Source organism: Eubalaena glacialis, chromosome 18, assembly GCF_028564815.1.
Source record: "Eubalaena glacialis isolate mEubGla1 chromosome 18, mEubGla1.1.hap2.+ XY, whole genome shotgun sequence".
In the NCBI taxonomy this organism is placed as follows: Eukaryota; Metazoa; Chordata; class Mammalia; order Artiodactyla; family Balaenidae; genus Eubalaena; species Eubalaena glacialis.
Genome location: NC_083733.1, coordinates 60,438,503 through 60,459,484, shown reverse-complemented (window position 1 = coordinate 60,459,484; position 20,982 = coordinate 60,438,503). Strand labels below are relative to the sequence as shown.

Below are 20,982 nucleotides of genomic sequence, written 5' to 3'. Positions count from 1 at the left end.
TCAGCATCCTGTGGTCTCTAAATGAACACATGCCTTTATCTATTTAAAGCCTACTTCCCGTATAATTTCATGAAGGGAGGAGCTGGTTCTCTTTTTTACTCCCAAACTGGCTGCAGAGCCTGGTAGCAAAGTAGCTAGTAGCCATGACCCTGGACTCAGACCTGGCTCAACCCCTGGTGCTGCCCTGGCCAGCTGTGTAACTACGGGCCTCCACTGTCCTCATCTGTAATATGGGCATAAAGATTTAGGTGTCTTTGCTGCTTACAACTACATTCTCTTCATCCTTCAGGTCACAGCTCAAATATCACCTCCTCAGGAAAGCCTTTCCTGACACCCCCTTTCCCCCAGCAGTTATGAAAAAAAGGCAGTTAAGTAGTCATTTGAGTAAATTTAAATCGAATGTGCCTCCATCACCAGGATGAGCCTTGTCAGGGCAAGGCCTGAGCCTATCTTAGTCACTGCTGTGTCCTCAGCATTGCCCAACACAGGAGAAAGGTTGAATCTTTGAAGTAATGGGAGCTTAAAAACAACTTTCATTTATGGTGCTCCTTTTCTGGGCCAGGCGCCATGCTAAGCATTTATTTGCATGTTTGCATTTTAACCGGAAGGTACCCAATGAAAAGCAGATTTCAGGGGGTCTCCATTTTTTCCTGAGAAGTTTAGGGACTTGCCCTAAATTTGTCAGGGGCCAATCCAGTCCACCTGAAGCCAGCCTCTGGCCAGAACTCCTGACTCCAACTAGTGTTTACTAAAGAATGGCCCAAAGACAATTTTAGGTGATATATGGATGGCCTTTTTAACGGTTCTATGGTTATATGTGTATGTAGTTTTATTTTGTAAAAATGTACCTAGTACATAAAACCCATGATCATGCACATAATACTGCTTAGGATGAGGCGAAAGTAAGTAGCATTTTATTCACAGGAGTCAACTTCAAGAAAAATGTTAATAATACAGGTGGTAAACAAAATGGTGAAGCTGAGACTTAAATTTGGGTAACATAAAATCAGACCTGCTATGGTTGCAGTGGGATGAGGGACAGTGGGGGCAGGCATTCCCTGATTAGTTTGAAAACTACTAATGAATGCAACCCTGGCAAGTCATTCAAATATTTTTGAGCGCTTAACACAGACCCAGGCCTAGAGAGAGGAAGAGGCTGATGTGGACTAGAATCTGGAGACCTGTCTCTCCTCCACATGCCCCCTCTCCAAGCCTGCCCTGCAGTGTTCCATCGCCAGGAAGAAAAAAACATGGGGGTCCCCAAAGCCTGCTTGGGCCTATCAGGTAGTAAGCACCCAAGGTTGGAGAAAGGTGGTCTGGCTCTCGCTCTCCCCAGAAACTATGCTCCCCCAAGTGTTGCCATCTCTGGCCTCCTTTCCGCCCCCCAAATTGGTGAGCCCCAGAGGGTGAGGACCCTCTCACCCTGTGCTCGGAAAGATCCCCCAGAAATTGAGGCGGGGGGGGGGGTGCTATGGACAGCCAGCGGGAATCGGGAAGGCCTCCCCCAACCTCCTAGACAGCGGAAGTGCGTCAGTTTGTTCGCCCCGCAGAGCATTTTGGGAATTGTAGTGAAGTTGAGGGGGGGGCGGAGAAACTGACAGTGTAACCCCTTGGAGACCAGAGCGCGCCCGCAGAGTTGGAACAGAGGGGCGCTCGACCACTCCGTTTAGCAGATAAAGCAACTGAGGCTGAGACCGTCAGTCCTCTCCTTTCTCCGGCTTTTGTTGGCCCCAGTCAGAGGCTTATATCCAAGATTCTGGGCAAGACGAAGTGCCAAGTGGACAGTCCTGCCCAACACTAAATTGCCAGCTTCCCGTCCCCCCACCCCCCGAAAACGTCCAATTAAGGCCCCCTCCGCCCCGCCCCAGGAGCTGCTGCCTTCGTAACCGGTCATTGGCCCACCTTTGAAGGGCGGGGAACTGAGCCTCAGAGAAGGCAAGACTTGTCTAAAGCTGCAAAGCAAGTCAAGCAGAAACTGGCCGCCCGGAAGCCTGTCTACCCCCTACACTTTCTGAATCCGTGGTGGCTCTCACCATTCGTATCACGTCCCCGCCCCCAACCCTTGTGCTCGAGCTGCTTGGAGCCAGTCAAACTCCCTGCCCCCCGGCGAGGAGGAGTAAAGGTTGCGCAGCGGCGAGGCGGTGAGCCCCTACCCTCCCCGGCAGCCTGCGGTCCCCTTTAAGAAACGGCCCCGGCGGGACTACGTTTCCCAGAAGGCTTTGCCGGCGCGTTATGTAACTTTCCCTGCGTAGCGGCCTCTGGGGCAGAAGGAGGTGGAGGCGGTGGCGGTGGCGGCGGCGGCGGCGGCTGCGGCGGCAGTTGCAGCGGCGGTGGCGGGAGCGGCGGGAGCCCGAGGCGGCGGCGCCCGCGGCCTATCGCGGGGCCCGAGCTGTGCGCCGCGGCCCGGAGCTCGGACCCGGCAGGAGCGCCGACGTGCCTGTGCCTGCCTTTGAGGAGGCGGGAGTGAGGAAAAAGGCTTAGGGCCCAGGGGGCGGGGAAGGGGGGCCGGGCCTGGATCCGCGGGGAGGCCGAGCCAGAGGCCCGACCGTGGCTCGCGCGGTCCCGGGGACACGAATCGAACGTCGGCGGCGCGGATCGAACGTCGGCGGCGGGTGGAACGCGGGGGCCCGGAGGCGCGCGTGCGGGGGCTATGGCGTCCGTGCAGGCTTCCCGCCGCCAGTGGTGCTACCTGTGCGACCTGCCCAAGATGCCGTGGGCCATGGTGTGGGACTTCAGTGAGGCCGTGTGCCGCGGCTGCGTGAACTTCGAGGGCGCGGATCGCATCGAGCTGCTCATCGATGCCGCCCGGCAGCTCAAGCGAAGCCACGTGCTTCCCGAGGGCCGCTCGCCGGGGCCCCCGGCCCTCAAGCACCCGGCCACTAAGGACCTGGCAGCCGCCGCTGCACAGGGGCCTCAGTTGCCGCCTCCACAGGCCCAGCCCCAGCCGTCGGGGACAGGCGGCGCTGTCTCAGGCCAGGACCGCTATGACAGGGCCACATCGTCGGGCCGCCTCCCCTTGCCCTCGCCCGCCCTGGAGTACACCCTGGGGTCCCGCCTGGCCAATGGGCTGGGCCGCGAGGAGGCTGTGGCGGAGGGGGCGCGAAGGGCCCTGCTTGGCTCCATGCCCGGCTTGGTGCCCCCCGGGCTGCTGGCAGCTGCGGTGTCTGGCCTGGGAAGCCGAGGTCTGACGCTGGCACCCGGCTTGAGTCCTGCCCGTCCTGCCTTCGGCTCCGATTTCGAGAAGGAGAAGCAGCAGAGGAATGCGGACTGTCTGGCAGAACTGAACGAGGCCATGAGGGGCCGGGCAGAGGAATGGCATGGGCGCCCCAAAGCCGTGCGGGAACAGCTGCTGGCGCTGTCTGCCTGCGCCCCTTTCAATGTCCGCTTCAAGAAGGATCACGGGCTGGTGGGACGGGTGTTCGCCTTCGATGCTACTGCCCGCCCGCCAGGCTACGAGTTCGAGCTGAAGCTCTTCACCGAATACCCCTGTGGTTCTGGCAACGTGTATGCCGGAGTCCTGGCCGTGGCTCGCCAGATGTTTCATGATGCTCTGCGGGAGCCGGGCAAGGCACTGGCCTCATCAGGCTTCAAGTACCTCGAATATGAACGCCGACACGGCTCAGGGGAATGGCGTCAGCTGGGGGAGCTGCTAACCGACGGTGTCCGCACCTTCCGCGAGCCAGCTCCCGCCGAGGCCCTGCCCCAGCAGTATCCAGAGCCAGCCCCTGCAGCTCTTTGTGGCCCACCCCCACGAGCCCCGTCCCGGAATCTGGCGCCCACGCCACGCCGTCGCAAGGCGTCCCCTGAGCCCGAGGGCGAGGCGTCCGGGAAGATGACCACTGAGGAGCAGCAGCAGCGGCACTGGGTGGCCCCCGGGGGCCCGTTCTCCGCTGACACCCCTGGCGTGCCCTCACCCATCGCCGCCCTGAAGAACGTGGCCGAGGCCCTTGGCCACTCCCCCAAGGACCCTGCTGGGGGTGGGGGCCCTGTGCGTGCAGGGGGCGCCAGCCCCGCAGCCTCCTCCGCGGCCCAGCCTCCAGCCCAGCATCGTCTAGTGGCCCGAAACGGTGAGGCAGAAGTTAGCCCCACAGCAGGGGCGGAAGCTGTTAGCGGGGGTGGTAGCGGCACCGGGGCGACCCCTGGGGCCCCCCTGTGCTGTACCCTATGCCGGGAGCGGCTGGAAGACACCCACTTCGTCCAGTGCCCCTCAGTGCCCGGACACAAGTTTTGCTTTCCCTGCTCACGGGAGTTCATCAAGGCGCAGGGTCCTGCTGGGGAGGTGTACTGCCCCAGTGGAGACAAGTGCCCGCTAGTGGGCTCCTCTGTCCCCTGGGCCTTCATGCAAGGCGAGATCGCCACCATCCTTGCTGGAGACATCAAGGTTAAGAAAGAACGGGACCCCTAGGCCACCACTGCCACCAGTCTACTGCCCATCCGCCCCCCCTTGCCACCCACCGCTGCTGCGGATAAATTATTCCCACCCAGCCCAGTGCCTCCCCCCCCTGTGTACATACCCCCTTCCTTATCCCAGATGGGTCCCCTCCTTATCCCAGATGGGTCCCCTGGGGTAGATGCATTGAGGGTGGGGGGAGAAAACTTGTGGCTTCTGTCCGAGGGGGTGTTTGGGGTCCCTTGACCCCTCCGGTTTCCCTCTCCCCTCCTTGGCTTGGCTTTGCTGCTGCTTGTAGTTGGAGGAGAGGTGTCCCCGCCCCTCCTTGAGAAGGGGCCTCCTGAAATCTCGCTCTTTATAAACGAAGCAAAAGCATTTTATTGCCCCCCTCCCCTACTCCCTCTCCCTCCTTCAATAAACCGAAAGATGGGTTTTTTCCTTCTTGGTCCCTTAGTTGCGTGAGATGCTGCGCCCCCTTTGGGACCGAACTGATCCTGCAGGGGAGAGGACGTTGCCTTGTAGCCTCCAGGTGGCGCCCTTCACTCAGGTGGGCCCCCCGGCTGTTTTTATAAATGCTGGCCAACTAGTCAAGCGTTCTAGCCATCAGCCCGTTTTCCAGATGACAGAACTAAGGCTCAGAGAGGGGATGGCTCTTGCGAGGGAGCCACAGCCAAGCTCGGGAATTAGCCTTCCCTTCTGGCCCATCCCCTGTATCTCCCCCGAAGGTGGAGGACTCAGTGCCACCGAGGGGGAGGGTCAAGGGGCATCCGGAGGCTTCCCAGAAGGGACGGGCCGCGAGTTCTTGCTAGGCAGGGAGAGAATTAGGCCAGATTGCTAGAGGGACTGCCTGAGGAAAGAGGAAATTTACCTCATGAGGTACACTAACAGGTTCCCTGGAAACAAGGTGACTGCTTCTCGCCTCTGGTGGTGCCCTGAACTGCGCGCCCATCTCTGGAGACCAGCCTCAACGGCGGCCGCCCTAAGACACCGTGACTGGCCGGGTAAAAGGCGCTCCCCCCGCGGTCGCCTCTGATGTGCGCGGCCTTGTCCCGCACCTGTCCCGGCGGGCTGATTATTAACCAGGACTTCCTGCTCGCTGGCGTCAGGGGGCGGGGCCTGAGCGGGCTGCGGCAAAGCAGGGGTTAAGGGTAGGGGGAGGCCCCAAGAGCCAGCCCCCACCCCAGCGGCCTCCCTCGCGACCCTGAGGTGGAGATTTCGTGGAGGGGGCAAAGCCGGGCGCAAAGGCCAGCGGATGGACAGAGAGATGGGGAATGACAGTGTGTCCTGCCACTGCACAACCCTGTCACATGGCTGTGAGACCCTAGGTTGCCCCAGGTCTCAGGAACCCAGATGTTATATCACCTAAATCTGGAAGACCTTAACGTCCTGACCCATCTTGGTTATCCAGGTGTCCCTCCCACACATTTCGCAGACCCCCATGCCCCAACTCCCATATATTAGGGACTCTGGGGCTTGGTCCTCCACATCTGGAGGACCCTCAGTTCTTGGACTGAGAAGTCCCCTCCCCCAGCCACCGGGTCTCAGGTGTTCTGTCACCCCTGGCACTGCCAGCCTGGGCTCTGGGCAGGGCTGGGAAAACCACCCCTGATTAAATATACCAGGCGATAAGCCAGGAGCAAGGGAGACGCTGGATGGAGCTCCATGCCTGGGCACCCCTCCTGGGCAATCTTGTGGCCTCTCCTGACCCAGCTCTGCAGACCCAAGTACTGGGTAGCTCCCCCTCCCCCATCCTCAGAGCTAGAGGCCTCCAGACACGGGGGCGCTGTGCCCCAGTGGGGGCTAAAGAGCTGTGGAGGACACCTGGTCCTTTAAGAACAGCTGGTGGGTGGGTAGGGGCCAGGGGAGTCACCCCCAGCCTGGCTGGTGTGTATTCTAGATAGAGGTTGGGTTAACTATTAACAGAGCAGGCGGCCTGAACTGTGTGGGTGTAGGGGCCTGGATCAGCCCCTCTTCATTCAGTGCCAGGCTGGGGCCAGAGTGGAGGGGTTCTGGATTGATCTGGGGGATCAGTGAGTAGGTGAAGAGGCTTCATGAAAGGAGAGACAGAGACACAGAGAGAGACCCAGGGAAAGATGGAGACAACAGAGGTGGGGAGGGAGATGCAAAGAGACCAGCTCACTGAGAGAGAGAAGACAGAGACCCAGAGAGAGAAAAGGAGCTCACTCGGAGATGAGGGAGATGAGGTAGAAACAGAGAGAGACAAACGTTCAGAAAAGAAAATTAGAGAAATATCCAGATGGGTTAAGAGAGGCTGAGGTACACTGAGGAAATGCCAACAATAGAGACAGAAGGAGAGAGAAGAGCGACTGAGATGCGGAGAGAGGGAGGGAAGGAGGGAGGCTGTGAAATCAGGAAAAGGTACAGGTTTGAACTAGAGAGTTAAGACATCTTCAGACTCAAAAGTTCTATGAGACCGAGGGGGAGAACAGAGCTCTGTGAAGAAGGGCAGGGCTGGGTCTGTCTTAGTCACTTGGTCCCCATGACCAGACCTGGCTCACTGCTCACCCTCCAGTTCTCAGCTCAGCTGACCTCTCCTCCAGGAAGCCCTCCTTGACCCTCAGTCTGTGTCAGGTGCCATTTCTGGGCTCCCACTCCCCTATCCCAGCCCTGAGCATTCGAAATCATGATTGTCTGGGGACTGGACCGTGAGCCCCATAAGGACAGGGCCAAGGCTGTCGCAGTCACCACTGTGTCCCCAGCATTGCCCCGCACTGGCAAGTTTAAAGGATGGATAAATTAATGGACTCCTTTCTTTCAACAAATGTTTATTCATCATCCACTGTATTCATCATCATTCACATCCACTGTGATCCACTGTGACAAGCCCTGCAGTAGGTGCTGTGGATACAGCAGGGAACAGAATGCAGCCCCTGTTCTCATGGAGCTGACATTCAGGTGGGAGATACAGACCCATAAAATGTGACAGCCATGGCGGTAAATCCTAAGAAAAAATAAACCAGGGAGAGGAGATAGAGAATGGTGGAGATTGGTATTTTAAAGAGGGAGGTAGGGGGAATTCCCTGGCGGTCCAGAGGTCAGCACTCCATGCTCTCACTGCCGGGGGCGTGGGTTCGATCCCTGGTCAGGGAACTAAGATCCCATGAGCCACGTGGCCTGGACCCAAAAAAAAAAAAGAGGGAGGTAAAACTGAGATGAAACTAAAAACTAAGGGAGGTGAGTGAGCGAGCCACGGGCAATCTAGGGGGATAGCAGCACATGCAAAGGCCCTGAGGTGGGAGCCAGCTTGGTTCATTCCAGAAGCAAGGTGACCAGTGCAGCTATGGCATGAGAGAGAGTCATAAGATTGAGGTCAGAGGGATAGTAGGGTAGGGAGCATTGGGGGCCCTGTCTGCCATGGTAAGGACTTTGGATTTAGTTTTAATGGGAACAAGTAGAGGGTTTCAAGCACTGAGGGAAGGGATGAAGCAAATGAGACAGAAAAAGCAAGGAATCAGCTAGGATAGACAGCATCCCGTTCATCTCTGTGTCCAGGGCTCAACAGAGGGCCTAGTACAGATGCCCAATGACAGTGTGTGCACGAGTGAATAAGACCCAGATCGACAGAGAAAGAGTCAGAACGACCTTAGATGGATGGACAGACTCCCAGGGAGAAGCCAGGTAAGGACCTGGGGACGCCCAGGGACAGCAGACACAGACAGACAGACAGCAGCCCAGCTGAGAAGTCCTATTCCTTCCAGAACCCTCCCCACCCGGAAACCTTCCCTGGAGCTGGAAAAATTCCCCAGGCCCCCCTTGCCTGCCTTGCCCTGTGGCGTGCCCACTCACACCTCAGGCAGAGGAAGCTGGCAGGCCTCACAGGAACCTTTCTGTGAGGGGGGAGTAGAGGCGGGCGGGCGGGTGGCAGGGACGAAGGGAGAGGAGTGGCGGGCAGGCAGGCAGCGGGCAGCAGCTACACAAAGGCCCCAGTGTCTGCCCCTCCTGCCCCCGGGTACAGATATAAATAATATGTACATATATCTTTAAATATATATATATATATATATACACACAAACACACACACACACACACACACACACACACACACCAGTGGGCTGGGGTGGGAGGCTGGGGGCCACACACTTCCCCAAGGACCCTGATACGGGAGAGTTCTGCTCCTGTGGGGCTTGGGGGCTCAGAGACCCACAGAGATAGTGACAAAGACTGAGAGGCTCGAGCTGAGAGGGACACAGGGATAGAAGGGCGAGAGAGAAACTTACAAAGTGCGAGAGACAAACAGAAAGAGACTGGCCGACTCTGACGCAGAGTTAGAAACCAAGACTGGCTCAAATGGAGACAGATCAGGAAAGCAGAGAAATCAAACTTCACTGAGAAAAGACAGAAAAAGTCAGAGGTAGAGGGGCAGTGACAGAAGGAAGACACGGATCATTCCCGAGAAAGGCAGAGACACAGAGAAACCCAGTTGAGAGGAAGTAGGGACAGAAAGAAGCAGAGAGGCCAGCAGACATCCAGAGAGGGACAGAGAGAGAGAGAGAGAGAGAGAGAGAAGCCGGCAGGCAGGCAGGGCCAAGGCTGGGGGCTTGGGAAGTCTGGTGACCGTGGAGGGGGAGGGTCAGGGCACATCTCCAGTTTAGGGGCACCGCCTGTGCAGCTCTGGTCCAGCCCAGTCCAGGGCAGGCTAAGGGGCAGGGAGTGGAGGTGAGGGAGGTGGCCCTTGGGTTCCGGATCTTGGTGTTTACCTGAGGCAGTCATTGCAAACAGGCGCTCAGCCTGGCCCATGGCAGAGTGAGGGTGGGATGGGCTGGGCCCCAGCTCTGGGCACCAGTGGGCCCGACACGCCCACCTGTGGCCTGGGTGGTGAGTAACACACACGGTGACACCTGGGTAGATGGTGACACATAGGGGGACAGACACGGTGACACACAGGGACAGATATAGGCAGACCCAGAGTGTCTGAGACATAAACAGACCCACAGAAGCCAGTGACAGAGACACACTGTAATAGACACAGTGACAGAGACCAGGACACAATGATGGGCAAACATAGTGTTAGGCTTAGAGACACAGCAACAAAACACAAGGACAGAGGACACAGTGACAGACACAGAGCAGACAATGATAGAACAGTGACATACATGCATACCCAGTGACACAGCACTGCAACACCTACAGAAACCCAGTGAGAAGACACTGACACAGAGACATACAGGCACACACAACACACACTCACACACTGATCAGACAAATCATGGAGTAACACAGAAGCCTGCAAACACCTTGACACTGACAGAGACTCATAAACCTCCCTGGCTGCTGGCTTCTGGGGTGCCCCCTCGGCCTCCAGGAGCAGGGTGTGAGTGGCGGTGACCGTGAGGGAGGGCTTGGGACCCCAGGGCCCTTCTGTGGAGCTGTTGCCCCTCCTATGCTCTAGAATAGCGTCCTGGTTAAGGGCACTGGCTCTGGGCCTGGGTTCAAGTCCTAGCTCCCCACTCACTACCTGTGTGACCTTGGGCAAGTCACTTCATTTCTTCATGCCTCACTTTCCCCAGTAATAAAATGGGTGGTGGGAAGGATTGGGTCTATCGATTCTGTAAGGTGCTTACATAATGCCAGACACATGGTAAGCCCTAGTAGCTGTTGTTATTATTATTATTATTATTATTTTCATCATCATCATCTCATGTCTTGTGCCCACAGGGGTGACCCTGCCTTGGCCTCTGTTTCCCCACTCACGGCCCCTCCCTTGGACTATGTCACCTAAAGCCCACAAGCCGTGCCCAGGTCCATCTGTCCCAGCCCAGGCTTCTCTGTGTCCCCATGGCTATCCCTCCATCCCTGATCCCTAGCGTCCTCATGTCTGTCCATGCGTCCCATGTCTGACTGTGGTACTTTTCCATTGCTGGCCACCAGCCGGCTGTCCCTGGGGTAGGGGTCACACCTGCCCACGCCAGCCGAGCCGGTGGCCACCAGACACCCTGACGGATGGCCCCACCCTCCCCCCCAGGACCCTACAACAACACCCGCCCCTCCGGCCACCTGAGGTCCCCACTGGGGCGGCCTGAGGCCTGAGCCTGGGGACAGGAAGCCCCAGGCCTGGCTGCCCTGAAAGCCTCTTTCAGCCTGGGCCTCCTCCCGCTGCCACCGACTCCTCCTGCGGAATAATATTTGGGCTGTTGGCCGGGGGGCGGGGGCCAGATCCGGAGGCCGCCTGGGAGAAGCCAGAAACCGCAGGGCTTCCTGCCTCGGGCCGGCCTGACTCTGGGAGAGACCCCCAGGCCCGAGGGAGGGGGGTGGGCACCCAGGGAGACTGAGGGCCTTTCTCTCGACACCAGTTGTTTTTTCCAGGAACCAGGAGGAATTCCCCAGCCTGCCCAGGACAGCGAGGCTGGTGGGACGGCTGACTGGGAGCCAGCACGGCAGGGGGCGGGGGAGGGGGTGACACGCAGCCGGCAGGGCGGGCACGGTGACAGAAATAGAGGGCCTGGCCTGCGAGGTGGCAGGTAGAGGCGGAAACTCAGGGAGCTGGGAGAGAGAGACCGGAGGAGGAGGAGAGAGGCCAGAGAGCCAAAGGAGTGGGGGGAGGCGGACCCCAAGAGAGGAAGACCCAGAGCCCCCAAGGGAAGGAGGGAGCGATCCAGAGGCCCGGAGAGAGGGAGGACGGAGTCGAAGCAACGGAGAGGATGAAGAGAGAGAGCAAGGCAGAGAATATGAGAGACAGAGGCACAGAGGATGAGCGAGCATTTTCCCATAAACCAAGGGACAGAGATAAAGGCACAGAGAGAGGTAGGGACATAGATGACACTAAGAAACAGAGAAAGATGGACACACAGGAACTGGGAGAAACATCTCTCCCCCTCCGCCGCTCCCTCTCTCTGCCTCTGTCTGTCTGTCTGTCTCTCTCTCTCACACACACACACACACACATACGTGCACGTGCGCATAAAGAGACAGCCTTTGGTCTCTGAATGACTGACTGACTAAATGAATGAGTGGCTAGAGAGCCAACAACCAAGTAAGACAAACGCAAACTAAGGAAAACACACCCGCTCCAGCCTGGCGGAATGACCTTGGCCCAGTCCCTTCCCATTCTGTGTCTCTGTTTCCACTCTGTGAAATGACGGGCATGAGGAACACAGTTGTGTTTCACAGAGCCATCCCTCGGAGCCTCTGAGCCACAGATATCAGACTCAGAGCCCAGGCAGAGACCTGGAGGAATACAAACACCCAGACCCCAAACCCAGAGGCTCCCAGAAGCCCCCAGCACCCGAAGGAGGACCCAGCTCCTTTCCCACACACCTGCACGTGAAAGAGACAGACACACCAGGGCCAGTCAACACACGCACACACACAGCCACAGCAGTCACAGGCACACAGCAAAGACAGGCATAATACACAAACACGGACATACTTTTTTTAAAAAAGTACAGACACATGCTGATTCCCAGACATACACACGAAACACAAAATGACCCACAACGCCGACGTAGTCACACGTAGACTCTTTAAGGCAGCAGGTATGTAGACAAATGGACATACAGAGACACACATCCAACAGAGTGAGACCCAGAGCGTCCCAGGGATAGGTGTATAAGAGAAGCACACACACAAAACAATAAAGGAAACACGCACACGAGTCTGATATCCCGAGACACCGACAGTAAACACATACCCAGGGGAGGAACAGACATACAAACTCACACAGTTGAGGGATACAAACAATAGAGAACACCCTGCAATGGCCGAAGTGATATCCTATGACCCACAGAGGCACAGGCGCACGCACGCGCACACATGCAAACAGATTAACACATACCCTGTCTCCTTCAATTAGCACCCTGTTTGTCCCTTCTCCTCCTCCCTAGCTTAACCAAAAATCGAGCAGCCCCTGGGCTCCCTGAACCCCGGCGCTAGAGGCATGTGTCTGGAGAGTGGGGGTAGGGAGATGGCCTTCGTCACTGCAGAGCCACCTCCTCCTGCTGCCCTGGCCCCACTGCTGCAGGGGCTGCTATCTGTGAGCAAACTGTCCTTGGGGTCAGGGACAGCAAAGAGCCAAAGGTCAGGTCGATGCCTCCCCCAGCCCTTCCCCCAGAGGCAGCCAGCTCTTGGGGGCAGGAAGGAGAGGGGACAGGGGACAGCAATTCAGGTGTTCAAGCCTCACAGGGCCCACTCGCCAAGGAAAAGAGACATGCAATAAGAGGCAGAAATGGTGCCTTTAATGGTCATACACAGCCAGTATCCCGCTTCCCAGGCAAGAACCAGACTTCAGTAGAAATTCCCCACACCCTAACCAGTCCTTTCTGGTCTCTCCTGGACCGGAGCGGGGGATGGGCTCCAGAAAAAAACCGAGGAGTATCCTCATCTCCATCCCTCACTCAACTCACACCAGAGACAGTGATGACATGGCCAGCACAGGGGCTGTTGGTGGCCACCATGATGCACAGTGGTACACTGGTTATGTCAGCCAGTCAAGATGGTGGCCATCACAGCACCCAGTGGGCCAGCGTCACCATCACGTCCAAAGGATCAGCCAAGGGGATGTGCATCACGGCACCCAAAGGGCCAACCAAGATGTCATCCCAGACGGTGGCCATCAGAATACCCAATAGATCAACCAATAACATCAATCAACATGGCAGTCTTCACAGTACTCAACGGGCCCACCAAGATGTCAATGGCAGTTATCACAGTAGCCAGTGGATCAACACAATGCCCACAGAGATGGCAGTCACCGCAGTGAGTAACAGACCAGCCAGGATGTTAACTGACAGGACAAGCAAGGTGTCCCCAGGAGGATCAGGCCCCGAGAGCCTGACGGTGTGAGCTACCGCCATACCCCACCCACCACGCCCCCACCCCCCTGCTAGGACGCGTTAAGCAGAGAGCGGGAATAGAGGCCCTGGTAGTAGATCCCAGGCTCCCCACCCTCCGCCCCGTAGCCCCCAAATCCCACGTCCAGTTTGGGAGGTGCTGGTGGTGTCTGTTCCGACATCAGGTTGTTGATGGAGAAAGGGTGGTTGAAGTTGTAGGGTGCATCCAGCTTCAGCTCCCCCGGGAGCTCCAGACCAGTGAAGTAGGGTGTGGAGGAAGGGGGTGAGCCACAGTCCAGAGTCCCCACATCTTCCCCACCCTGGGCCTCAGGTTCGGGGGCTGGAGGCTGGGCCTGCGGCGGAGAGGCGACTGTGGCAGCGGGGGTGGTGGTCGACGAGGCTGACCCCGCACTGTTCCTGGAGGCGGAGGTCCCGCCGCCCCCTTTCTTCACCTTCTCCTCCAGCTTGAAGCGCTTCTGGCGGCGCAGGTAGCAGCCATTCTCAAACATGTTACCTGAGCTGGGGTGCAGGGCCCAGTAGGAACCCTTGCCCGGCTTGTCTGGAGAGCGCGCCACCTTGACGAAGCAGTCGTTGAAAGAGAGCGAGTGGCGGATGGAGTTCTGCCAGCGCTGCTGGTTCTCCCGGTAGTAGGGGAAGAGGTCCATGATCCACTGGTAGATCTCGCTCAGGGTCAGCATCTTGCCCGGCGCCTGCTGGATGGCCATGGTGATGAGCGAGATGTAGGAATATGGCGGCTTGGCATGTGCCAAAGGCCGCCGGTACCCTTTCGGCATCTCCTTCCCATGCACCAGCCCCGGTCCCGGGCCCCCATACCCTGAGCTGCTGCTGCCACCACCGCTGGCACCCAGGCCTGGGAAGGTGGGCCCCAGGGGTGCTGTGGGCGCTGGGGGCGCCAGGGGTCCAGTGGGCAGTGGGGAGGCAGGGAGCCCCCCCGGGGGGTAGGGAGAGCTCAGAGGGTTCAGGGTCATGTAGGAGTTGAGGGGGGCCATGGTGGGTACTGGGGTCACCGGAGAGTAGACCTATCGAGAAAGAAAGAGAAACGGCGAGTGGTGAGTCTCTACTCTGTTGGTAAGCAAAGGGTCACTGGACCCATTGTGTGTCCATCTGTCTGTCTGTCTTGCCTCCTCTGTAAACAGCTGTCGAAGTCTCTCTCTTTCCCCCCTCCTCATGCACCTCCCTCCCTGACCCCATCCCCCCACGCTCCCATATACTGAAGCTCACGCTTTAAATGATTCTCAAAGTGTGGTCCAGGACACCCTGGGGAGTCTCCAAGACTCTTTTAGGGTATCCATGAGGTCAAAACTATTTTCATATAATGAAAGATATAAGATATGACTAGCCTTTTTCACTCTCTTTCCTTCATGAGCGTACAGTAGAGTTTTCCAGAGGCCACATGACAGGTGATATTGCAATAGACCAAATGTAGAAGCAGCTAGGAAAATGCAGCTGTCTTCTACTGAACCAGACACTAAAGAGATCTGCAAAAATGTAAGTGTGCCACTCCTCTCACTAAATGTTTTGAAATAGTTATTTTAATAAAAATGCATTGCTTATACTAACACATTGTTGCTATTTTTAAATGAATTAATGCCTATTTTTAAAACGCCTCAGTTTTAATTTTGAATGCTGTTAACAATCAATATAACCCCGATCAATAAAAACTGTTTGGGGTCCTCAATAATTTTAAGCGTGTGGACTTCCCTGGTGGCGCAGTGGTTAAGAATCTGCCTGCTAATGCAGGGGACACGGGTTCGAGCCCTGGTCTGGGAAGATCCCACGTGCCGCAGAGCAGCTAAGCTCATGCGCCACAACTACTGAGCCTGCGCTCTAGAGCCTGCGAGCCACAACTACTGAGCCCATGTGCCGCAACTACTGAAGCCCGTGCTCCGCAACAAAAGAAGCCACCGCAATGAGAAGCCCACGCGCCGCAACGAAGAGTAGCCCCTGCTCACCGCGACTAGAGAAAGCCCGCGCGCAGCAAGGAAGACCCAACACAGGCAAAATAATAACTTTAAGAGTGTTAAGAGGTCCTGAGACAAAAAAAAAAAAAAAAAGAAAAATCAAGAACTGCCGATTTATCTAATAATGGAATCTATATGTGTACTTTTTTTTTTGATGTGGACCATTTTTAAAGTCTTTATTGAATTTCTTACAATATTGCTTCTGTTTTATGTTTTGGTTTTTTGGTTGCGAGGCACGTGGGATCTCAGCTCCCCCGCCAGGGATCGAACCCGCACCCCCTGCGTTGGAAGGCGAAGTCTTAACCACTGGACTGCCAGGGAAGTCCCTATATGTGTACTCTCTGTCCATCTGGCCATCATCTTTTAGGTTATACAATTACACTTTTTATAGGTCAAAAGCATTTGAAAATCAGAACTCACATATTTCTACCTAATATATGTCGTCTGTTTATTATATACCATCAAATCTAAGACATCACTTCGTAAGCTGCAGTATTATTTTAAGTATCAATAAGAATGGGAAAAAACACTGTCAATCATAATCCCTAGATACCATTGACTGTAAAACCCATTCCATTTTCAGATATGTTCAAATGGGGGGAAAATGTGCCTCTTAGCTCAATGAAATACAGTAGACATTGCTATGTCTCTGTAAGTAACTATATAGTCTCTCAATTATTCAATATTTCTTGGCCTACTCTGTGCCGGCACTGCTCCAGGCACTTCACAGCAAAGGTCCGCTTTCATCTTTACAACCACACTATGGGGGAGGCACTATCATGACACCCATTTTACAGCTGAGCAAGCTGAGGATCAGAGAGGTTGTCCAGGGGTCACACAACAAGGAAGGAAAAGAACGGGGATTCTGAATCCAGGCAGTCTGGCTCCAGATCGGTGTTCTGGATCAAGCTATAAAAGCAGTGACCAAGACAGACTGAAATGCCTGCCCTCAGGGAGCTGTCAGTCTAGCAGGAAGTGAACAAGATAAGCAAGGAAAATAGGAAGCATGGTGGATGGTGATTTCTCTTTCTGTGTGCATTTACCACTTTCATCCCCTGTCTTCCATCCTTTCTCTGTCAATCTTCCATCTGCCTGTCTGCCCCGCTCCCTCCCCCTGAGGGAGGGTGGTCTCATGGCACTGGGGGCGGTGCTATAGCTCTGGTGGGAGCCACCTCTGCTATGAATCAGTGTGTCCCATCTCATTCCCTTGTCACTTAAGTGTCTGCACGTCCAAAGGTCCAGAGAGAAAAGGGAAATGCCAGGGTCACTCAGGGAGTCAGGGGCAGGTGGTAACCAACCCAGGTCTGCGTTCTAGTAGAGAAACTCTCCCCTCTCTCTTTCACATGACTGTCCAGGTAGTTCTTTTCTCCTATGACGCTGAATCTCCCTGTGGCTCTGTGTGTATCTGTCCATCTCCTTCCCTGTCTCAGTACCTCTATACTCCTTCCCTCACCCCCTCCCCACGTGTCTCTCTCCCCTCCCCACGCTCTCTCCCTTTATCTCTCCCTGTCTCTCTCTCTCCTTGTCTTTCTCTCCCTCATCTCCCCTCCCTCTGCCTTTCTTTCCTTGTGACTCTCCCATACCCCATCTCTCTCTCCCTTTGTCCCCCCTCATCTCTCGCATCTCTTTCTCCCTGCCTTGGCACTCTCTCTGTCTCTCTCTACCCCACTCCTCTCCCACCCTGTTCTTTCTTTCCCCTTCAGCACCACCATCTCCCCAGAAGTCTCACATTGAAATTGGAGCCACAGCTACTCCCCTCCCCCACGCACTGGTCTCCCCCCACCCCGCCCCGGGTTGGCTGGTTCTCGCCCCTCCCTAAGAGTAAGGGAAGAGGGTCCTTCAGAGAGAGGGGAGAAGGCGATGGACTCAGGGGGATCCACAGAGAGGTCCTAAATCCCTCTACAACCCCCTACATTTCTCCAACTCAGTCAGACTCTCCTGTATCACAGAGGAAGACAGACTGGGACCCCAGAGCCCTCCTCTTCTGGCTCCCCATCCACCCGGAAGTCCTCCTTGAGGTCTGACCTCAAGCACTCCAGCTGCCCTAATCCACCCTAGGCTTTCACATGCCTGGGGCTGGGATGAACCCCCAGTGTCCGGGTCTGAACCGGATCTGCCCAGCGAGGGCGGGGCTGAGATTGGGGGGAAGCCCTCAGGGGACCTGCACGCCCACCCCAGGAGGCTGGAATTTCTCCCCTTTCATTTCCTTATTGTCTCTGGAGGAGGGTGTGACAGGGAGAAGAAGGAGGCAGTGTGAAGCTACAAGCTACTTTCTAACCCTGGTCCCAGCCTAGGACCTCAAGCGGCTCCCCCCACACGCCAAGAGGCTTCAGGTTTTCCACCTCTAAAATTGGGAAGCAGTTGGACCAGCTGATCTGTGAGAACCAGAGGCCAGTGGGGATGCCTTAGGGCAATAACTTTCCAGTTTCCTTCCAGACAGGGAGCCAGCCTGGGGAGGTCAACATCACCCCAGCAGGAGGGGGTGGTGGGCAAGAAGCAGTCTGGGGGCCCCTTCAGTTCTCAGTTGCTGAGTGAGTGCAGATGTTTCTCCCCACATTGTTCTGACCCAGGGGGAGGAGGTCGTTCAGTTGATGGGAAAGCTGAGGAGACCCTCACACAGTATGTCCATTTCCAGCCCCCTATATATCAACTCTTCCAAAATATGCCCCCAAATGCTGACTATCTCTAGACTGTCCCTCAATTTCAGAGACAATTTCCACACAAATTGTCCCCTACTAAACGTAAGGTTTTGCCCCGAATAATGACTCCTTCAGCCTAGACCCCCGCAATTTACTTCTTAAGATATGCCTCCAAAACACTGATTTGTAGTTGGTACCCTTAAATGAGGTCCCCAGACTCTGAACTATGTGGGGGGTTCAGCCGGGATCCCCCAATACCTGGGAGTCTCCACCTCCAACCTGGTCTCTGCCTTCCCCACATATAACTGACATCTCCAGCTGCCCAGGCTCCACCTCTCAACACTCCCAATCCCTTCCCTGCACCACCCCACGTGCACCTCACACCTCCACAGCCCCAGGACTGGCCCCTCCTGGGCACCTTGCCAAGCCCCGTAGGCCTGGGTATCCAGGAGTCTCACCCTACAGCTTCAAACCCCAGACCCAGGACTCAGGCACTCTGGGGCCCCTGTAAACCCCAGATCTTGGTCTCTTTGGAGAACTCAACCATTCCAGTCCCATACCCCACCTCAAGCCCACAGTCCCCTTCCATCAGAAACCCAGGTATCCAGACCCCCATAACCCTCTGACTAGGACCCCTCCACTTCACAATGTTGACTAGGGAGAGAACACGCTCAGGAGAAGGAGTCCTTGCAGCAAGAGGAATGGGAGTTAGACCTGGGGAGGGACTTCCCGGCGGCTAGGGTGAGCGAATTAAGATACATCCCTGCCCCCTACTCCAGGGAAATCTTGTCTGAGATGGGACTGGTGAGGACATTAGCAATTAGTGGAGATTGCTGGAAGGTGGAGTGGGGGCGGGGATGGGGGGTGCGAAATCTGAAACCCTCCAGACTCCAACAAGGAGAATCCCTGCTGAGGGTCTCTGATAACAATTAAACCACTGAAGTTCAGCTGGGAGGGGTGAGGGTCATTAGTAGGGATGGGGGGCTGGGGTGGAGACCGACCCCTCCACTGCCAATGCTGTTGCCGACATGCCCTGATCTCAGGATCCCGACTCTGACCCCTATCTCTCCGAGCCCCAACTCTTAAATCACCTGTTATTTCACACTCCCCAGACCAAGCTTCATCTCTGATCACCTTCATCTCTTATACCCGAGCACCAGCCCCCATTTCTGATTTTGACGTAGTCGCAGCCCCAATCCTTATCCCGGAACCCCAATTCTTATTTCTACCCCAGACCCCCATCTTTAACACTAATTTCTAGCCTTGAGCTCCCAGCTCAGATTTCCCTTAATGGTGACCTCCCTCTCCCTCTGATCTCTTAGTCCCTTATATTTTCCCCAGTTTTGAACCCCATTTCCTAATCCCCCAGCTCTATCCGTATCCCGGAGTTCTGAGTCTTATCTTTGGTCTGTTAATTTTAATTCCTTGTACTTTGGGTGCCTGACACTCAGCCCTCACATTTAAGCTATGACTTGACCCTTGCCTAAATCTTCCTGACTCCCGTTTAAGCCCTCACTCTGACTAGCCTGCCTAAACCGCGCTCCCATGCATTGTCCCCCGTCCCTGACTCCTACACCTGGTTACCGTGTCTCTAGTTCCTCCGCTCCCCAATTCTATTTGGAGCCCCCACTTGAGTCCACACCCCGGTCCTTGCCCTCATTTAGGCCCGCACCCTGATTCCTGCCCCCACCCCCTTCCCGCTCCGCCATCCCCGAGGACACACCTCGCCCGCCTCCGGGTAGTAGCTCCACTCGGCCAGGTCATGGGCCTCCATCTTCACCGAGCCCAGCATCCCCCGGGCCTGCGCCCCCACCCGCCCCCGCTCCGGCCCGGGGGGGAACCAAGCGCTTCGGATCTCTCAGCCGGCACGGCCTGAGTTCCGACCGGCGCCCGTCTGTCCGACCGCCCAGGGTCCCAGCCTTCCCGGGCGCCGCGGGAGGCGGCCACGCTTTATAGCCGGGACACCCCCCCGCCCCCCCGCCCTCGCCCTCGCCCTCGCCCGCCCTGGGCTCCCCTCCCGCCTCCCCGAGGGCGGTGCGCCCGGACTGGGGCGCCCCCTGCGGGATTGCGAGGAGACAGACCTCAGGCGCCGGGGGCCGCAGCCCAGGGACGCGAGAGCTGGAGATGGCTGACGAGTGAGGAGCTACAGGTGGAAGACATTGCTGATACTAAAAGCCTCGAGGGCAGAACTCTAGGGCCCTTCTATCCAGGGGGTTTCCTCATCTCGACAGGAGCAGGCGAACAGCCAGAGCCCAGCAAGACTGCCGCGGAGGAAAGGAGGCTCAGAGCCGAGTGGTCTCCAGGGGTCCCGATGTGTTACTATAAGAACCTGTAGGAGCTCCTCGAAACCACATTTCCCATTGGACGGACTGGAAGACTGAAGTTTCTGATAGCTGGAAATGCTCCATACTGTGTAAATGGTCAGGACCAAGGGTTGAGGGGATCGAGGCCTCTGCTCAGACCCCGCTGAGGAAACAGACCACCTTCCAGACCTAGGAGCTTCGCCTCCCGGACTCTCCACTCTCTCTAACACCTGCCGTCCAGGGACCCAGAACTACTGTGAACTCCATTTCCCAGAAGCCTCTATCCCCCTTTCCTTCCGGACCCCGTCAAAGGACTACATTTCCCAGGAGGCATGGCTCCCGAAAGCCGGAAATGAAGGGCTGCCCCGGCGTCGTAGGGGGCGGAGAGCGGAAGGCCGGTCGCGCGGCAGAAGGTAGGGGCGGGGTACTGCCGCAGAGTGGACTCCATTTCCCAGCGACCCTCCGTGCACGGCGCGTGCGCAGTGTCACGGCGGCGAGCGGAAGATGGCGGCGGTGTCTGTGGAGAGGCGCTGCTGAGGGGGCGCGAGGGGGACGGAGGCCTGAGCCGCGGTGAGAGGGGGGGCGGCGTGGGGGCCCGGGGACGAAGGGAGGAAGGACCCTGAAAGGGCAGGGGCGCTGCCGGGGGGAGTGGGGACGCTGAGAGGGGAAGGGAGCAGTGACGCTTGGGACCCCAGTTTCTTCCCCAGTTCTGGACCCTCCCGTGGCTCCCCAGTGCCCTCAGGGCAAAGTTCCAACGTGGCCCCCAAGGCGCGTCCGCCCCGCCGGCCTCAGCTCTGCCTCTTTGCTCGTTCCTCACGTCGCACAGCTGCACTGGCCTTTCGGTTCCTGAGACTCGCCATACGCCTTCCCGCCTCAGGCTT

General features: G+C 56.8%; 3 protein-coding genes across 3 annotated transcripts in view; 2 read left to right on the top strand and 1 right to left on the bottom strand.

The window, feature by feature from the left end:
* The first annotated feature begins 2,324 nt into the window (after positions 1-2,324).
* Positions 2,325-4,828, top strand: IRF2BP1 (interferon regulatory factor 2 binding protein 1). The gene has a single exon (XM_061172920.1). It carries the CDS (start codon positions 2,651-2,653, stop codon positions 4,403-4,405), a length of 1,755 nt encoding a protein of 584 aa, XP_061028903.1. The 5' UTR covers positions 2,325-2,650; the 3' UTR covers positions 4,406-4,828.
* An 8,402-nt stretch (positions 4,829-13,230) lies between these two features.
* Positions 13,231-19,752, bottom strand: FOXA3 (forkhead box A3). Its single transcript, XM_061173242.1, has 2 exons — positions 19,522-19,752; positions 13,231-14,217 (listed from the first exon to the last, which is right to left on the bottom strand). Exons 1-2 carry the CDS (start codon positions 19,588-19,590, stop codon positions 13,231-13,233), a joined length of 1,056 nt encoding a protein of 351 aa, XP_061029225.1. The 5' UTR covers positions 19,591-19,752.
* Positions 19,753-20,592: 840 nt separating this feature from the next.
* Positions 20,593-20,982, top strand: part of SYMPK (symplekin scaffold protein) — a 36,237-nt gene continuing 35,847 nt past the window's right edge. The window contains exon 1 of the mRNA XM_061174481.1: positions 20,593-20,671. The gene's annotated coding sequence lies outside the window, so the exon portion shown is untranslated. The remainder of the gene's footprint in view (positions 20,672-20,982) is intronic.